The sequence below is a fragment of the Lagenorhynchus albirostris genome, chromosome 7 (genome assembly GCF_949774975.1).
Source record: "Lagenorhynchus albirostris chromosome 7, mLagAlb1.1, whole genome shotgun sequence".
Classification (NCBI taxonomy): Eukaryota; Metazoa; Chordata; class Mammalia; order Artiodactyla; family Delphinidae; genus Lagenorhynchus; species Lagenorhynchus albirostris.
In genome coordinates, this window is record NC_083101.1 from 89,976,895 (window position 1) to 89,991,609 (window position 14,715).

At 42.6% G+C, this 14,715-nt stretch overlaps 1 protein-coding gene across 3 annotated transcripts in view; it reads left to right on the top strand.

Annotated features, from left to right (window-relative positions):
- The window catches only part of IPPK (inositol-pentakisphosphate 2-kinase), a 50,076-nt gene that overhangs the window by 12,687 nt on the left and 22,674 nt on the right, over window positions 1-14,715 (top strand). For all 3 annotated transcript variants that reach the window (XM_060155475.1, XM_060155477.1, XM_060155476.1), the window contains 5 exons: window positions 670-736; window positions 2,754-2,875; window positions 4,269-4,358; window positions 12,460-12,518; window positions 12,954-13,026. In XM_060155475.1, the coding sequence (XP_060011458.1) occupies window positions 670-736; window positions 2,754-2,875; window positions 4,269-4,358; window positions 12,460-12,518; window positions 12,954-13,026 (411 nt within the window). The remainder of the gene's footprint in view (window positions 1-669; window positions 737-2,753; window positions 2,876-4,268; window positions 4,359-12,459; window positions 12,519-12,953; window positions 13,027-14,715) is intronic.

A 14,715-nucleotide genomic window follows, 5' to 3' on the forward strand; every position in this document is an offset into this window, starting at 1 on the left:
GATGATGAGCAATGTGGATTAAATAGAAACTCTTAGTTTGGGAGACTGCAAGAAATAGTAGAGAGTAGTTGCTCCTTTGTTTTTGACCCAGAGCACCAAATATTGGCCATCCTGAGTCCTGTGGCTGATGGGTACCCAGGACATCTCACCCAGAGATTAATATTTGATCAGACCCTGTTCCTTGAGCTGCTTCTCAGATGGAAATGTGAGGAGCCTCAGGTTGTCTGAGGAGATAGCTGGTGAGGAACTTCTTGCAGGCAGAGAACTGCCTCAGGCCCCTGCTCTGCCGTCCACAGACGCTGAGAATGAGGATGAGGTCGCCGTGAGAACAGAGGAGCTGGGTGAGGAGCCCTCTGTGGAGACTGACTAGGTGACATGGGGCACACTTCTGGCCACCACCACTGTGGACACCAGCTGCTCTGAGGAGGGCCTGTTCCTCTTAGTGCACAGAAACTTTAGCCTGTCTGTTTAATCTGGACATGTCCTTAAAATAACAGAGCAGCTTTTATTCCTAAATCCCACATACTGAGTATTTTTTTTTAATGTGGTAACATATACATAACATAAAACTTACCATTTTAACCATTTTTAAGTGTGTGGTTCTGTGGCATTAAGTATGTTCACATTGTTGTGCATTCCACACCGAGTACTTCTTATTTGTTCCTACAGGAAGTTGTTCAGCTGCCTTTAGATTTTGTGAAACAGCTTTGTTTAAAGATACAGTGTGAAAGACCAGGTAAGGGTTTCTAACTTACGAATTTATAATATTCCATTTGAAATGTGTTTGACGTTATTACTCATCTTAGGTAGATATAGATATAGTTTTTAACTTTATTATCGGGGGTAGAAATCCTAGGAGCTCATGAATACAATTCTGGGCATCAGATTTGCAGATCACTGCAGGGAATATATGACCAAGAACAAATTAATAAAAATAAAAATGCATTTGGGAGCCAAGAGGGAGCTGAAGGAGTACAGGGAGACTTAGGGAAGGGAAGGTGGGCTCCAGGGGATGCCTGGAGGAGTCCAAAGGAAAACCGGGGTAGACCTGAGCCATGGAGGGTGGGCTAGGCCCTAGAGGGTGGCAGTTCTGCAAACCTTCTCCCAGAAGCTGGCACCACCCAGCCTGCTCATCCTCTTGAGGTAAGGTGAGAGACTTGAATTTTTTTACCTTCCCGCTTCACCTCATGTACTTCCCCACCATCACCATACATACCCCACCCCCCATCACCACACATGCTTTCCACCCATCACTACACATACCTTCCCCTAGTCACCTCCCAGACCTTTCCCAATCACCACAAATACGTTCCCCCATCATCTCCCAAACCTTCCCCCCATTACTTCCCATACCTTCCACTCATTACTGAACATACCCTCCCCCATTACCTCTCATATCTTCCCCCCATCACCACACATACTTTCCCCCGTCACCCCCCAAACCTTGCCCCCCTTTACCTCCCACACCTTTCCCACATCACCACACATACCCTCCCCCATCACCTTACATACCCTTCCCGCAGTCACCTCATGTACCGCCCCACGTCACCTCACGTATTTTCCCCTCAGTACCTCATGTACCTTCCCTACACTTGCTCGTGGCAATAATGACAGTAACCATGTCAAAGCTTTTCCTGTCACAGTCAGAGGCAAAGATGTAAAATCTGTGTTGTTGAGGAGTGAAATGTCTCCTCCTAAAGCACAGCCAGGCAGTCAGGGTGTGCAGTGAGTCAATATAAAATCCTTTTCATGTTTGATTAGGAAAATGAAAGAAAACAGGATGCTGTGCCCTGGAGCCCTCAGTTTGGGGAGCAGTGAGGAGCAGGGCTTCATGGATGGAGAGGACCAACGAAGGGGGAGGAGGCAGCAGCTTTGTTCAAAGCCTGGACTGTGTCTTGGCTCTGTTTTCCCCATCTAGACAAAGACAGACTGAGGCCTGCTGTGGTTCTGCCATCTAGTTACTAGTGCCACACAGTGTCATTCGTTTTATAATTGGCAGTTATACGACGTAACAGTAATAATGTTGTAATAATGACTCATAGTCAGCCTTGTTATGTGGAAGGAGGAAAGCTGACTTCTCCTGGGACCAAGAGGCCATATCTTATGTGACTGTCTACAATATAACTTCTAGCAGTCAGTGCTGAGGAAATATTGGTGTTTGCATATTCTGAAGGAAGCTTTAAAAGGAAGGTAGTGGCTGTTGCCTCCTTCTTCTCTGAGCTCCTGGGTTAAGAGAGTCACAGAATTGGGGAGCAGTTCCCAAGATCACCCTCACTCATGAGAGCTGCATGTTTGGGGGGTCCCCAGGACCAATCTCAGGTCTGATAATTTGCTAGAAGGACCCACAGAACTGTTATCCTCATCGTTATGGCTTATTACAGCTAAGGGACACAGATTAAAACCAGCTGAGATAAGAAGGGTTAGGGTTTTTGCTGGGGCTTGGGCATATAGACACAGCTGACCACCTGTGTGGCTGCCCTCAGCCTCCAGCCCCTCTGGAGGTCAAGCTGGTACTACAGGGCCCAAACTCCTACCACAGATCGCAGCATTATACTCATGTGCCTCTAGGTCCCCAGGTAAACTCCTCAGGCAAGACATCCCAAGGCTTAGAGGTGACCTCTCAAGAGTGGAGGCCAAGGCCAGCCCTCTCTTGGGCAAGGCTGATCCTTCCCCAACAGGAGTCCAAGTTGCCATGGAGTCATCTTGTCTCTCTTGCACTGATCCTCAGTTATTTTCCTTGCTCTGTTTTCCAGAATCTCGCTGTGACAAGGACCTGGACACTCTCAGTGGTTATGCTCTGTGCCTTCCCAATTTAGCCAGACTTCAGACCTACCATTTTGCAGAGCACCGGCCGATTCTGTGTGTAGAGATCAAGGTGAATTTCTGTCAAGGGGGAAATGGTGTGGGGGAAAAGGGAAAGGTGGGTCCAGACTGTAAATCCATGAGTCATCTGCCTGGAGTGCACTTTGCCCATGCTGGGCCCCATGACCTAGGCAGCCCCCCAACTCCCAGAGAGTAGGCTTACTTCTTTCTCCTTCTGTGCATGCCTCTTGCACCGTGCTATTCTGGTTCCTTACCCTGGCCAGACCTGAGGGGCATGGCTTCCCAGACCCCCAGGTTTAGGCTTGTTCTCAGGTGTCATAACAGGGAACTAGCCAGGGACAAGCCCTAGCTGATGGCCACCAGAAGGAAGCATGGGCTCCACTCTGCTTATTTTCCTTGGAGGGTGCAGCTTGCCAGGGCCTCTCTTGACCTCCTTCCCAGCTGTGCCTGCTTGGCTGCTTGGTGACACTGCATGCCATGCTCCAAGGGCTCAGCTTGAGGACCACCCTTTAGACTGGGTGACACTCTGTTCCTTTGCTTCTCAGGAGAATGCTCAGGAGAGACCTCCAGGAGGCATAGAAGCCTTTGTGTCTCTCAAGGCCCTGGTTTGTCGTGGCAGGGATCCTCAGGAGGAGGCGACAAAAGATGTCGCTTGTCTAGTGCAGGGCAGTGATTCCTGGATAAGGGCCAGGCCGCTGCTTCAGCTCTGTGGCTCAGTGTCCAGAGTGGCCACCTGAGTCTCCCTCAAGAAGCCTGCCAGATATCTTGTTATTTGTTTCCTTCCTCCAAACCTCTGGTGGCGACTTGTGGGTCATGCTCTTGGCCCTGAGCATTCACATCTGTGGGTGTTCAGTGTGGACTGATGTTCTGCTTCTCCAAGCAGAGGATGAGTGTCTCAGGCGTCACAAATGATGGACAGTGTGATCTTCAGTGCCCCGACGCTAGGCAGTGGTCTTTCATATTGTATGTGCCCAGAAGTCATGGCTTTTAAAAGGCAACTAGAGTTTCAGATGTTCTGGGAGCCCAGCAGCCACCATATGGGCACCTTCTCCTTCACACATTCTTATCAGAGGGACCAAGCGTTCTTCTTGGAGCTGGAGTGTGTGGCAGATCTGCACTCCTAGAGTCTTTCCCGTCTTGTTCCATGATGAAAACACAAAGCTACTCTTTGTTGTCAAGCTAGCAATTGAGGCATCACTGTTCTTCCCCAGTGAGAGTTCTGGCTTTGGATTCTCTAGTGGCAAAGAGATATTTATGTGATGCAGTGGGGGAGGCATCAATTCCCACCGGGGACTGAGGATAAAAGCAACTTTTGGGAATGTTTATATCTAACACTTGGTGATTCTCCTGGGAGCTGCACTTCATTATCCTGTAGTTATAGGTCTACCTAAAGGTATGTGTTTTCTCCCTAAGCTTTTTTTCTTCCTTACTTGTTTATTTTGCAGCCAAAATGTGGGTTTATTCCTTTCTCCAGTGATGTTACGCATGAGATGAAGCATAAGGTGTGTCGTTACTGCATGCACCAGCACCTCAAGGTGAGAAGAGTTGACCAGCTGGGTTCCCTCCCTGCACAGAGCCTTGTGATGAATGGCTGGGCCACCTAGAGTTTTCAGAGGAGTAAAATAAAACATAGATATTATTTACTTTTTATTTCAAAAGTACTTCATGTTCATCTTTTCCTTCTTAATTGAGATATTTGCATATCCTAAGATTTACACTTTTAAAATATATAATCCAGTGGATTTTAGTTTATTCATAAGGTTGTGCAACCATCACCACTATCTAATTCCAAAACATTTCATCACCTCGAAAAGAAGTCCTGTGCCCATTAGCAGTCACCCCCTGTCCTGCCAACCCCTGGCAACCACCTATCTCTGTGGATTTGCCTATTCCGGACATTTCCTATAAATGGAATCACACAAATTATGGCTTTTTGTGACTCTCTTCTTTTACTTAGCATAATATTTTTGAGGTTCATACACATTGTAGCATTTATCAGCACTTCATTTCTTTTATGGCTGAATAATACTCCATTGTATGGAAACATTTTGTTTATCCATTCATCTATTGATGGACATGTGGGTTTTTTCCTTTTGGCTATTGTGAATAATGTTGCTATAAATGTGCACGTACATGTACATGTTTGAGTCACTGTTTTCAGTTCTCTTGGGTATATTCCTAGCAGTGGCATTGCTGGTTCTTAGGGAAATTCTGTTTAACTTTTTGAGGAAATGGCAGATTGTTTTCTACAGCTATAGCACCATTCTATATTCCCACCAGCAATGTATGAGAGCTCCAGTTTCTCCACATCCTCGCTTGCACTTGTTATTGTCCCTGTTCGTGATTATAGTCATCCTAATGGATAGGAAGTAGTATCTCATGTGATTTTCATTTGCATTTCTCTAACAGTGATGTTGAGCATCTGTTCATGTGCTTATTGGCTATTTGTATATCTTCTTTGGAGAAATGTCTATTCAAATTCTTTACCTGTTTTTGAAATGAGTTGTTTGTTTTTTAGTTGTTTTAGGGGTTCTCTGTTTATTTTAGATGTTAATTTCTTTATCAGATATGTGATTTGCAAATATTTTCTCCCGTTCTGTTGGTTGCCTTTTTACTCTGTTGATAGTGTCCTTTGTTGCACAAAAGTTTTAAATTTTGATAAAGTCTAATTTGTCTTTTTTTTCTTTCATTGCCTATGCCTTTGGTGTCATATCCAAGAAATGTTTACCTAAACCAAGGACATGGTGCTTTTCCCATATGTTTTCTTCTAAGAGTTTTATAGTATTAGCTCTTATGTTTAGATCTTTGATCCATTTTGAGTTAGTTTATGTGTTTGATGTTAGGTAAGGGCCCAACTTCATGTGATATCCAGTTTTCCCAGGACCACTTGTGAAAAGACCATCATTTCTCCATTGAATGGTCTTGGCACCTTTATCTAAAATCTATTGGCCATATATGTGAGGGCTTATTTCTGGCCTTCTATTGGTCTGTATGTCTGTCCTTATGCCAGTACCACACTCTTGATTGCTGTAGTTTTGTAGTAAGTTTTGAAATCAGGAAGTGTTAGTCTTCTAGCTTTGTTCTTCTTTTTCAAGATTGATTGTTCATGATTGTTTTGGCTATTTGAGGCCCCTTAAAATTACATGTGAATTTGAGAATTGGATTTTTCACAACTGCCAAAAAAGACTTTGGAATTTTGACAGAAATTTCAGGAATCTATAGGTCACTTTGGGTAGTACTGCCATGTTAACAATACTAAGTCTTATAATCCATGAACACAAGCTCTCTTTCCACTTACTTAGGTTTTCTTTAATTTCCTTTCAGCAGTATTTTATAGTTTTCAGTGTACAAGTCTTTCACCACTTTGGTTAAATTTATTTCTAGGTATTTTATTATTTTGGAATATTGTAAATGTGGTTATAAGTAGGATTGCTTCCTTAATTTCCTTTTTGGTTTGTTTATTGCTAGGGTATAGAAACACAACTAATTTTTGTGTGTTGATCTGGTACCCTACAACTTTGCTGAATTCATTTATTAGCTCTGGTAGCATTCTTGTAGATTCTTTGGAATTTTCTATGTACAGGATCATGCCATCTGTGAATAGAGTTTTACTTCTTCTTTTCCAATTTAGATGTCTTTAAGCTTCACGATTTCCAAGACAGCAGCTGGGATTTTTGATAAGGATTCCAACGTATTGCAGATTAGTATGGGGAGTATTGCCACCTTAACAGTGTTAATACTCTGTGAACACAGGATGTTTTCCCATTTATTTAGGTCTTTAATTTCTTCCAGCGATGTGATAAAGTTTTCAGCCTATAAATCTATGTGTCTTTTGTTGAACTTATTCCTAAATTTTTTATTTTGGGGGATGCTATTGTAAATGGAATTTTTAGAAATTTCATTTTCAGATTGTTTATTGCATAGAAATACAACTGATTTTTTAATATATATATTTAATTGTGATGAAATACACATGACATAAAATTTACCATCTTACCCATTAAGTGTACAGTTCATTGACATTAAGTACATTTACATTGTTGTGCAACTGTCACCATCATCCATCTCCAGAACATTTTTCATCTTGTAAAACTGAAACTCTGCATCCATTAAACAACTCTACATTTCTTCCTTTCTCAAACCCCTGGCAACCACCATTGTAGTTTCTATCTCTATGAATTTGACTACTGTAGGGACCTCATATATGTGGAATCACACAGTATTTGTCCTTTTATGACTGGTTTATTTCACTTACCATAATGTCCTCAAGGTTCATCCATACTGTAGGTTGTGTGAGAATTTCCTTCCTTTCTAAGGCTGGATAATATACCATATTTTGTTTATCCATCCATCCATTGATGGGCACTTGGGCTGCTCCCATTTCTTGGCTATTGTGAATAACACTTCTGTGAACATGGGTGTACAAATATTTCTTTGAGACTCTGCTTTCAATTCTTTGGGGTATATACCCAGAAGTTGAACTGCTGGATCATATGGTAATTCTGTTTTTAATTATGAGTACAATATTGTATAGAAATAGTAAGAGTGAGCATCCTTATCTTGTTCCTGATATTAGGGGTAAACCTTTCAGAATTTCACTGTTGAATGTAATGTTCTCACTGTGAGTTTGTGAAAGATGTTCTTTTAGAGTTTTTTTGTTTTGTTTTTATTAATCATGAAAGAATGTTAGATTTTGTCAAATGCTTGTCCTGCATCTGTTGAGATGATCATGAGTTGTTTTCCTCTTTCTATTAATATGGTGTATTACATTGATTGATTTTCATATGTTGAACCACACATGTATTTGATTGATAAATCCCATTTGATGATAGGTGTGTAATCTCTTTAGTATGCTGCTAATGTGGTTTGTTAGTTTTTGTTGAGGATTTTTTCTTGAGGGATATTTGTCTGTAGTTTTCTTTTCTAGTGGTGCTTTTGTCTAGTTTTGGTACCAGGGTAATAACTGGCTTCATAGAATGAGTTAGGAAGTGTTTTCCATCTTTTACTCTTCAGTTTTTTGGAAGAGTTTGAGTATTGGTGTTGATTCTTCTTTAAACATTTGGTAGCATTCAGTAGCAAAGATGGACCAGATGGTCCTGGGGTTTTCTTTGTTGAAAGATTTTTTTTAAGTCTTTATTGAATTTGTTAGAATATTGCTTCTGTTTTTTATGTTTTGTTTTTTTGGCCCCAAGGCATGTGGGAATCTTAGCTCCCCGATCAGTGTTTGAACCCGCACCCCCTGCACTGGAAGGTGAAGTCTTAACCATTGGACTGCCAGGGAAGTCCCTGTTGAAAGATTTTTGATTACTGATTCAGCCTTTTGTTATGTCTGTTTAGATTCTCTATTTCTTCTTGAGTCAGTTTTGGTAGCTGTATGTTTCTAAGAATTTGTTCATTTCATCTAATTTGTTGGCATATAATTGTTCATAGCATTCCTCTAAAATTCTTTTTATTTCTGCAAGGTTGGTAGTAATGTCTTTTCTTTCATTCTTGGTTTTAGTCATTTGAGTCCTGTCTTTTTTTTTTCTTGATCTAGCCAAAGGATTGCCATATTTGTTGATCTTTTCAAAGAAACAACTTTTGGTTTTGTTTCTTTTCTCAAATTTTCCCTTTCTATACTCTGCTTCATCTATCTCTGCTCTAATCTACTACTTCTTTCTCTCTGTTTGCATTGGATTTAGTTTGGTCTCTAGTTTTTTAGGGTAGAAAATTAGGTTATTGATTTGAGATCTTTCTTCCTGTTAATATAGGTGTTTACAAGTATAAATTTCTCTCTAAACATTGCTTTCTCTGCCTCCTATAAATTTTGTTATGTTGTATTTTCATTTATCTCAATTTATTTTCTGACTGCTCTTTTGATTTCTTATTTGACTCATTGATGATTAGGAATGTGTTTAGTTTTCATGTATTTGTGAGTTTCTCAAATTTCCTTTTATTATTTGTTTCTAGTTTCATTCCACTGAGTTTGCAGAGTTGTATCTTTTTAAATTTATTGAGACTTGTTTTGTGGTTTAACATATGGTTTCTCCTTGAGAATGTTTCATGTTTACTTGATTAGAATATACTCTGCTGTTGTTGAGTGTTCTATAGATATTTGTTAAGTCTAGTTGGTTTATAATGTTGTACAAGTCTTCTACTTCCTTGTTGATATTCTGTCTAGTTGTTCTACCTATTGATTTAACATCTTAACCTAAACAATCTAACTCAATAACAATTCAACTTCAGCAGTATACATAAACTCTGCTTCTATATAGCTTTGTTGCCTTCCCGCTCTGTTGTGCTGTTATTGTCATACAAATTACATCGTTATGCATTGTATGCTTGTCAATACAGATTTGTAATAATTGCCTTATGCAGTTATAATAATTGCCTTATGCCATGCAGGGGACATTCTGTCTTTTGAACCAGGTAGAAGAAAAAAGTTACAAACAAAATATATTTATATTATCCTTTATACTTACCTATGTAGTTCCTTTACCCAGTGCCATTTATTTTTTCATGTGGATCTGAGTTACTGTCTAGTTCCCTTTTAGTTCAGCCTGAAGATTTCCCTTTAGTATTTCTTGTAGGGCAGGTTTTCTAGCAACACATTTTTTAAGTTATTGTTTATCTGGCAATGTCTTAATTATTGCTTCATTTGAAAGGATAATTTTATAGGCAAGACTTCTTGGTTGATAGTCTTTTCTTTCAGCACTGTGTATGCCATCCCAGTGCCTCTGGCCTCCATGGTTTTCAGTGAGAAATTAACAGTTAATCTTATGGAGGATCCTTTGTACATCATGAGTCACTTCTCTCTTCCTGCTTTCAAGATTCTCTCTCTCTTTGTCTTTGGACAGTTTTATTATGATGTGTCTAGGTGTGGAACTCTTGGACTTTATCCTAAAATCCACTGATTGTTTCTTCTGCCTACTCAGATCTGCTGTTGAGCCCTTGTGACTTTTTCATTTTAGTTATTGTATTTTTCAATGACAGAATTTCTATTTGGTTCCTTTTTATAATTTCTAGCCTTATTAATATCCCCTGTTTGTTAATACATTGTTTTCCTTGTCTCCTTCAGTTCTTTGTCCTTGGTTTCCTTTAGCTTAAAGCTTATTTAAAATAGTTGAGTTAAAGTCTTTGTCAAGTAAGTCCAATGTATGAATTTCTCAGGGACAGCCTATTGATTGTTTTTTTCCTGGGTGTGGACCATACGTTTTTGTTTCTTTGCATGTCTTGTAATGATTTGTTGAAAACAGGCATTTTAAGTAATATAACGTGACCACTCTGGAAATCAGTTTCTACAACCTTTCTAGGATTTGTTGTTGCTGCTTGTTGTAATTGTTATTGTTTTGTGATTTTTCTTTGCCAAGTTTGAGAAGTCTGTGCTTTGTTGTTTGTGGCCTCTGATGCTCCATTAGCTTAGGTGAGCAGCTAATGGTTTAACAGAGATTTCTTAAATGCCTGATACCATTAAGTCTCCCAGGCATTACTGAGGGGCTCTGTGTGTGTACTGGGGCCTGCCATCAACACTTAGCAGGGCGGTTGCAGCTCTGCCTTAGCCTTCACTTCTGCAGAGCCTCAGATCACCAGAAGGTGGTGGCCTTTTCAGGTCTTTCTGGAGCTTGTGCATGGCCTCCTAGATGCCCAGGATATACTGGAGCTTTTCAAAGCCCTGTGTACATGTCCTTCCTCTGCTTTTTCTTTTTAGTTTTAGGTTAGCCTATTGTTTGCTAGAACTGTTAACCAGTATCTCAGGAAGTCATGAAGTTAAACAGTTGCCTCTGAATATTTTTCACAAATGTCCCTGGGGGAAAATGCCCCCCCCCCTTTTTTTTTTTTTTGTGGTACGCGGGCCTCTCACTGTTGTGGCCTCTCCCATTGTGGAGCACAGGCTCTGGACACGCAGGCTCAGCGGCCTTGGCTCACGGGCCCAGCCGCTCCGCGGCATGTGGGATCTTCCCAGACCGGGGCACGAACCCGTGTCCCCTGCATCGGCAGGCGGACTCTCAACCACTGCGCCACCAGGGAAGCCCGAAAATGCCCCTTTTGTAGTTGGTTAGCTCTGAGTCAAGTAAGTGAAGACAGGAAACCAAGAGACAGGTCAAATAATGACCACTCTCTGGAAATGAGGCTTTGGAGAAGCTCCTACACCATTTAGCCTTCTCCAGTGGCTGCCACACTTCTGTTTTCACTGTGATTGGGGATGTTGGTTTTTAGGGTTCCCTTGGTGCTAGACAGAAGGGGTAAGAATAAGGCATTAAAAGTGCCACATAGCTCACTGTTCTTATTTAGATATGGCCATTTTTCTTGTATAATACTTTCCAGATTGTTGTAAGCCTTAGGTTAATTTTCTGGTTTCTGAAAATTTTGATCCTGACTGTTTTTGCCAGTTTTCCCCTTGTCCTTATGGGGGAGAGAATTTCTAGAGGTCCTTAGTCCATCTTTTCTTTGTGGGGTTATAACTTTCTAGGCTCTTAGGAAAAAGAAGGTATGTGAGCCATTCCCTTTAGGAGATGGTTTTCATTGTTACGATTCATTTTCAACATATATGATGGATTTTTAAGAACTGTTTTTTTTTTTGCTATGAAATAATACCTGCTTGTTTAATTGATAAAATATGTAATTTTATGAATTAGGTCTCCTGCCTTCCCAGAGGTAACTCACGTTGTCAGTTTGCATGTCCTTCCAGACTTCTTTCTGTGCCAACAAAAATATACGTGTTATTCAAGTGGAAGTGAGGTGATGCCTTTCCATACACATATTCTCATGTGTGCTCACACGTGCATGTGTGCACACATACACTTTTATAAAGCAAATATGGAGTCTTGCCATAAGTTATTGTTCTGCTAATTGCTTTTTTCACTTAAATAATCCTTGGAGATCGATTGTTGTGTATCCTTCAGGGCTTTTTCAATGCATATTTAGATACATGGCATGTATAGATGCACATATCCTTTTTTTTTTAAGCAAAAGTGATCTCATATGCATTGTTCTGCCAATTGCTTTTCCCTTGAATAAATATTGGTGATTTTGAGCTCTGCCTCTTTCTGTTAGTGGCTGCATATTATTTATTCATTCCTTCATTCAACATGTGACTTGCTGTGTCCTGGCCCATACGAGCAGATGTCCTTTGATTTATTTAGTTGTTTCTAGGTCTTGCTGTCACAGTTAGGTCGCATTGAATCCTTGACCCAGCGATTCCTCATACATTTGCCAAATCAGGGGGCACGCACATTTAAAATTTTGATGGAAACCAGCAAGTTGCCTTTCAAAAGGTTGTACCAATTTATCTCCTCGCTGACAACATGAACTTGCTAGTTGGGTGCACCCTCCCCTTCCTGGATATTATAATTGTAAAGATTTGTTCATCTGATTACCAAAATTCAGCCATGTCATCTTATAAAGGTGCTTGCTGCCGCTTCTCTGCTTATGTGGAGGGGCTGGCAGCTACGTGAGGCTCTCAGAGGAGGGCCGAAATTTCCTGGGGTCACAGTCAAGCCCCCTGCCCCAGCTAGTGATGTGCACTTGGAGATGGTGTCATCTGCTGGGCCCTTCAGCTGCCTTGGTCATCTCACAGTCACTTGGGCTGTTTTGTGTGTTAGAGTTGGAGTGCTCCCCCAGTCCACTCATTGATACCATGTGGTGATTTCTTAACAGGTAGCAACTGGGAAGTGGAAGCAGATAAGTAAATATTGTCCCCTTGATCTCTACTCAGGGTAAGTGAACGCTTCTCCTTTGTCCCTAGTGCTGACTTTCTTGGTGGGGGGTGGGAGTGGGCCGCATTCTGTGAGGTGGGGGCTACTTGACTGCAGATAGCCAGGGCCCTGAGCAGGGCCCAGGGTTCTTGCCTAGGGTCAGTGTTGCCTCCATAGGTTCCTACAGATTACCTGTGGGAGCCAGTGGCTGGGAACGTATTGCCAGAGGAAGGGGCAGAGAGCAGGGTGGGGATTAGGGGCAGGGATGGGGGTACCTCTGTGAGTAGGGCTGGGGAGAATACAGCTCCTTAATCTGCAAAGCTCAGAGACCTCGAGTGGCAGCTCTTGGGCATGTCCCCTGAGCCACGGGCAGGTGAATGCAAAGTCTGCTTCTGTCAATAATACTTTCTCTGCAAAGTGTGCTTTAATTCTGTCAATAATACTTTCTCTTTTTAGAAATAAACAGAGAATGTACTTTGCTTTGAAAAGCTTGTTACAGGAGGCACAGAACAACTTAAAGATCTTTAAGGTAAGAGCTGCTTCTGTCTTATGGCACTTTTAGGGTGGGGCCTGTTGGTGTCCGAACTGAGCTGGATGAACCCATGGTGCTTTGGTCCTTTACAGGGCTCTGTGACCTTGCAGACGAGGGCATCTGGGCTGGGGCTGGCTTAGCATGATACTTTGGGTCCTTTTTCCAAGCCTCATTTCATGGGCATGTCATCCTGGGACTCCTGGGATGTGTGCTGGTGACTCCTTGACCACTGGGTGGCCTCGGGCTCCTTTGACACATAGACCCTGACTCTGGTTCTTGGAGAAAGATGGCCCTGACTGCGTCCCAGGAGCCTGTGTGGTTGAGATGGGAACAGGAGCTGGTGCAGGGCATCCTAGAGGGTGGCCACACCTGTGCCTTTCCTCCCGAGTAACTTAGGGAGCTTATAATTTGGGGATCTCCTTGTCAACTAGTGAGTTCTCAGAGTCCTGCATCCTGATCGTGGGAACGGTTCTGCATGCAGAATATTCACCATCTGGCACTGGCACCTTCTGCTTCCTTATTGCCACCTGCTGCCGGCACCCTGACCAGACTTGCTGAGGCCCTGTGGTCCCCTGGCCTGCTGCTAGCGGGAGGAGGAGGAGAGACTGAGGGACAGGAGTGTGGAGAGAGGGGGTGCGGGGAGAGGGGAGGAGGGGCCCAGATCTGAAGGAGGGCTTGGTGTGGCCTGTGTTGGAAATGTGTCCCCTGGGATCCCCCTGGCCACCTCCTTTTCTGCTTACCACTGACTGCCCCCAGTCCTGGTTATCTTCTTATTAAGTATGACATATAAGCGAGAGTTTGTGACAGGCTCCAGGTTCACAGGCTCTGGATCTGTGTGGAGTAGCAGGGCTGTTGGGTGTGGACAGCCTTGTGCCCTCTGTGTCCTGCTCCGTGTGGATAGTGCTGTTCTGCACACTGGATGCCCCTCAGAAGTGGGCTCAGAGGAGTTGGGAGGGAAGCCTATTTTTGCCTTGCTTCCCCCCATGGTTCAAAAATCTGGTCAGAATGAATCAACTTTACCTTGTCTGCCTCCACCTTCCCAGATCTAGAAAAAGAGGACATTTTAAAATCAGTTTTTATTTCTAAATCTTATAAAGACTTCAGGAATTGTATATTTAAATCCTAAAGATAAGTTCCCTTTCATCTGGGGATTTATTTGGAACCTATAATGAGGCTGGCATTTTGTCCTAAATGGACCCTTTTCTGACTGCCCCCGCCTAGGCTGGCCCACACTTAAGCTGAGTGGTGAGTCTGCCTTGGCCCCTGGATGAGCTGACCTGTCCTGGGGCCTGGGACCTGGGACTGAGAACCCTGGCTATCTGCTATTTCTGTTGAACTCAGCTGGGGGAAGAAAATCCAGAGGTTGAGATAATAGTTTCAAAAGAGATGGATTAAAAGAAGTGATACGGAATGGCTTTTTAAAATAATCCCCGGAGCAAGTCAGTACATTATTGCAAGTGCCAGCATCCCTCAGGAGCAAGCTCTCTTGGTTCTGAAGCTCACGCCTTCCCTTGTTGTGAAATTCCACGTGGGCCACGGTCGGTGCTGCCACCGTGCTTTCTGTTGTTGGAGCCTTCTCCTTGTCTGTCTGAATGTTGTTCACAGACTCCAAGTCTGTGGCTCTGTCCACTAATACTGGACACTTGTGAGATGTGGGAGACATGCGGGGTTGTCACAGAGCCCAAG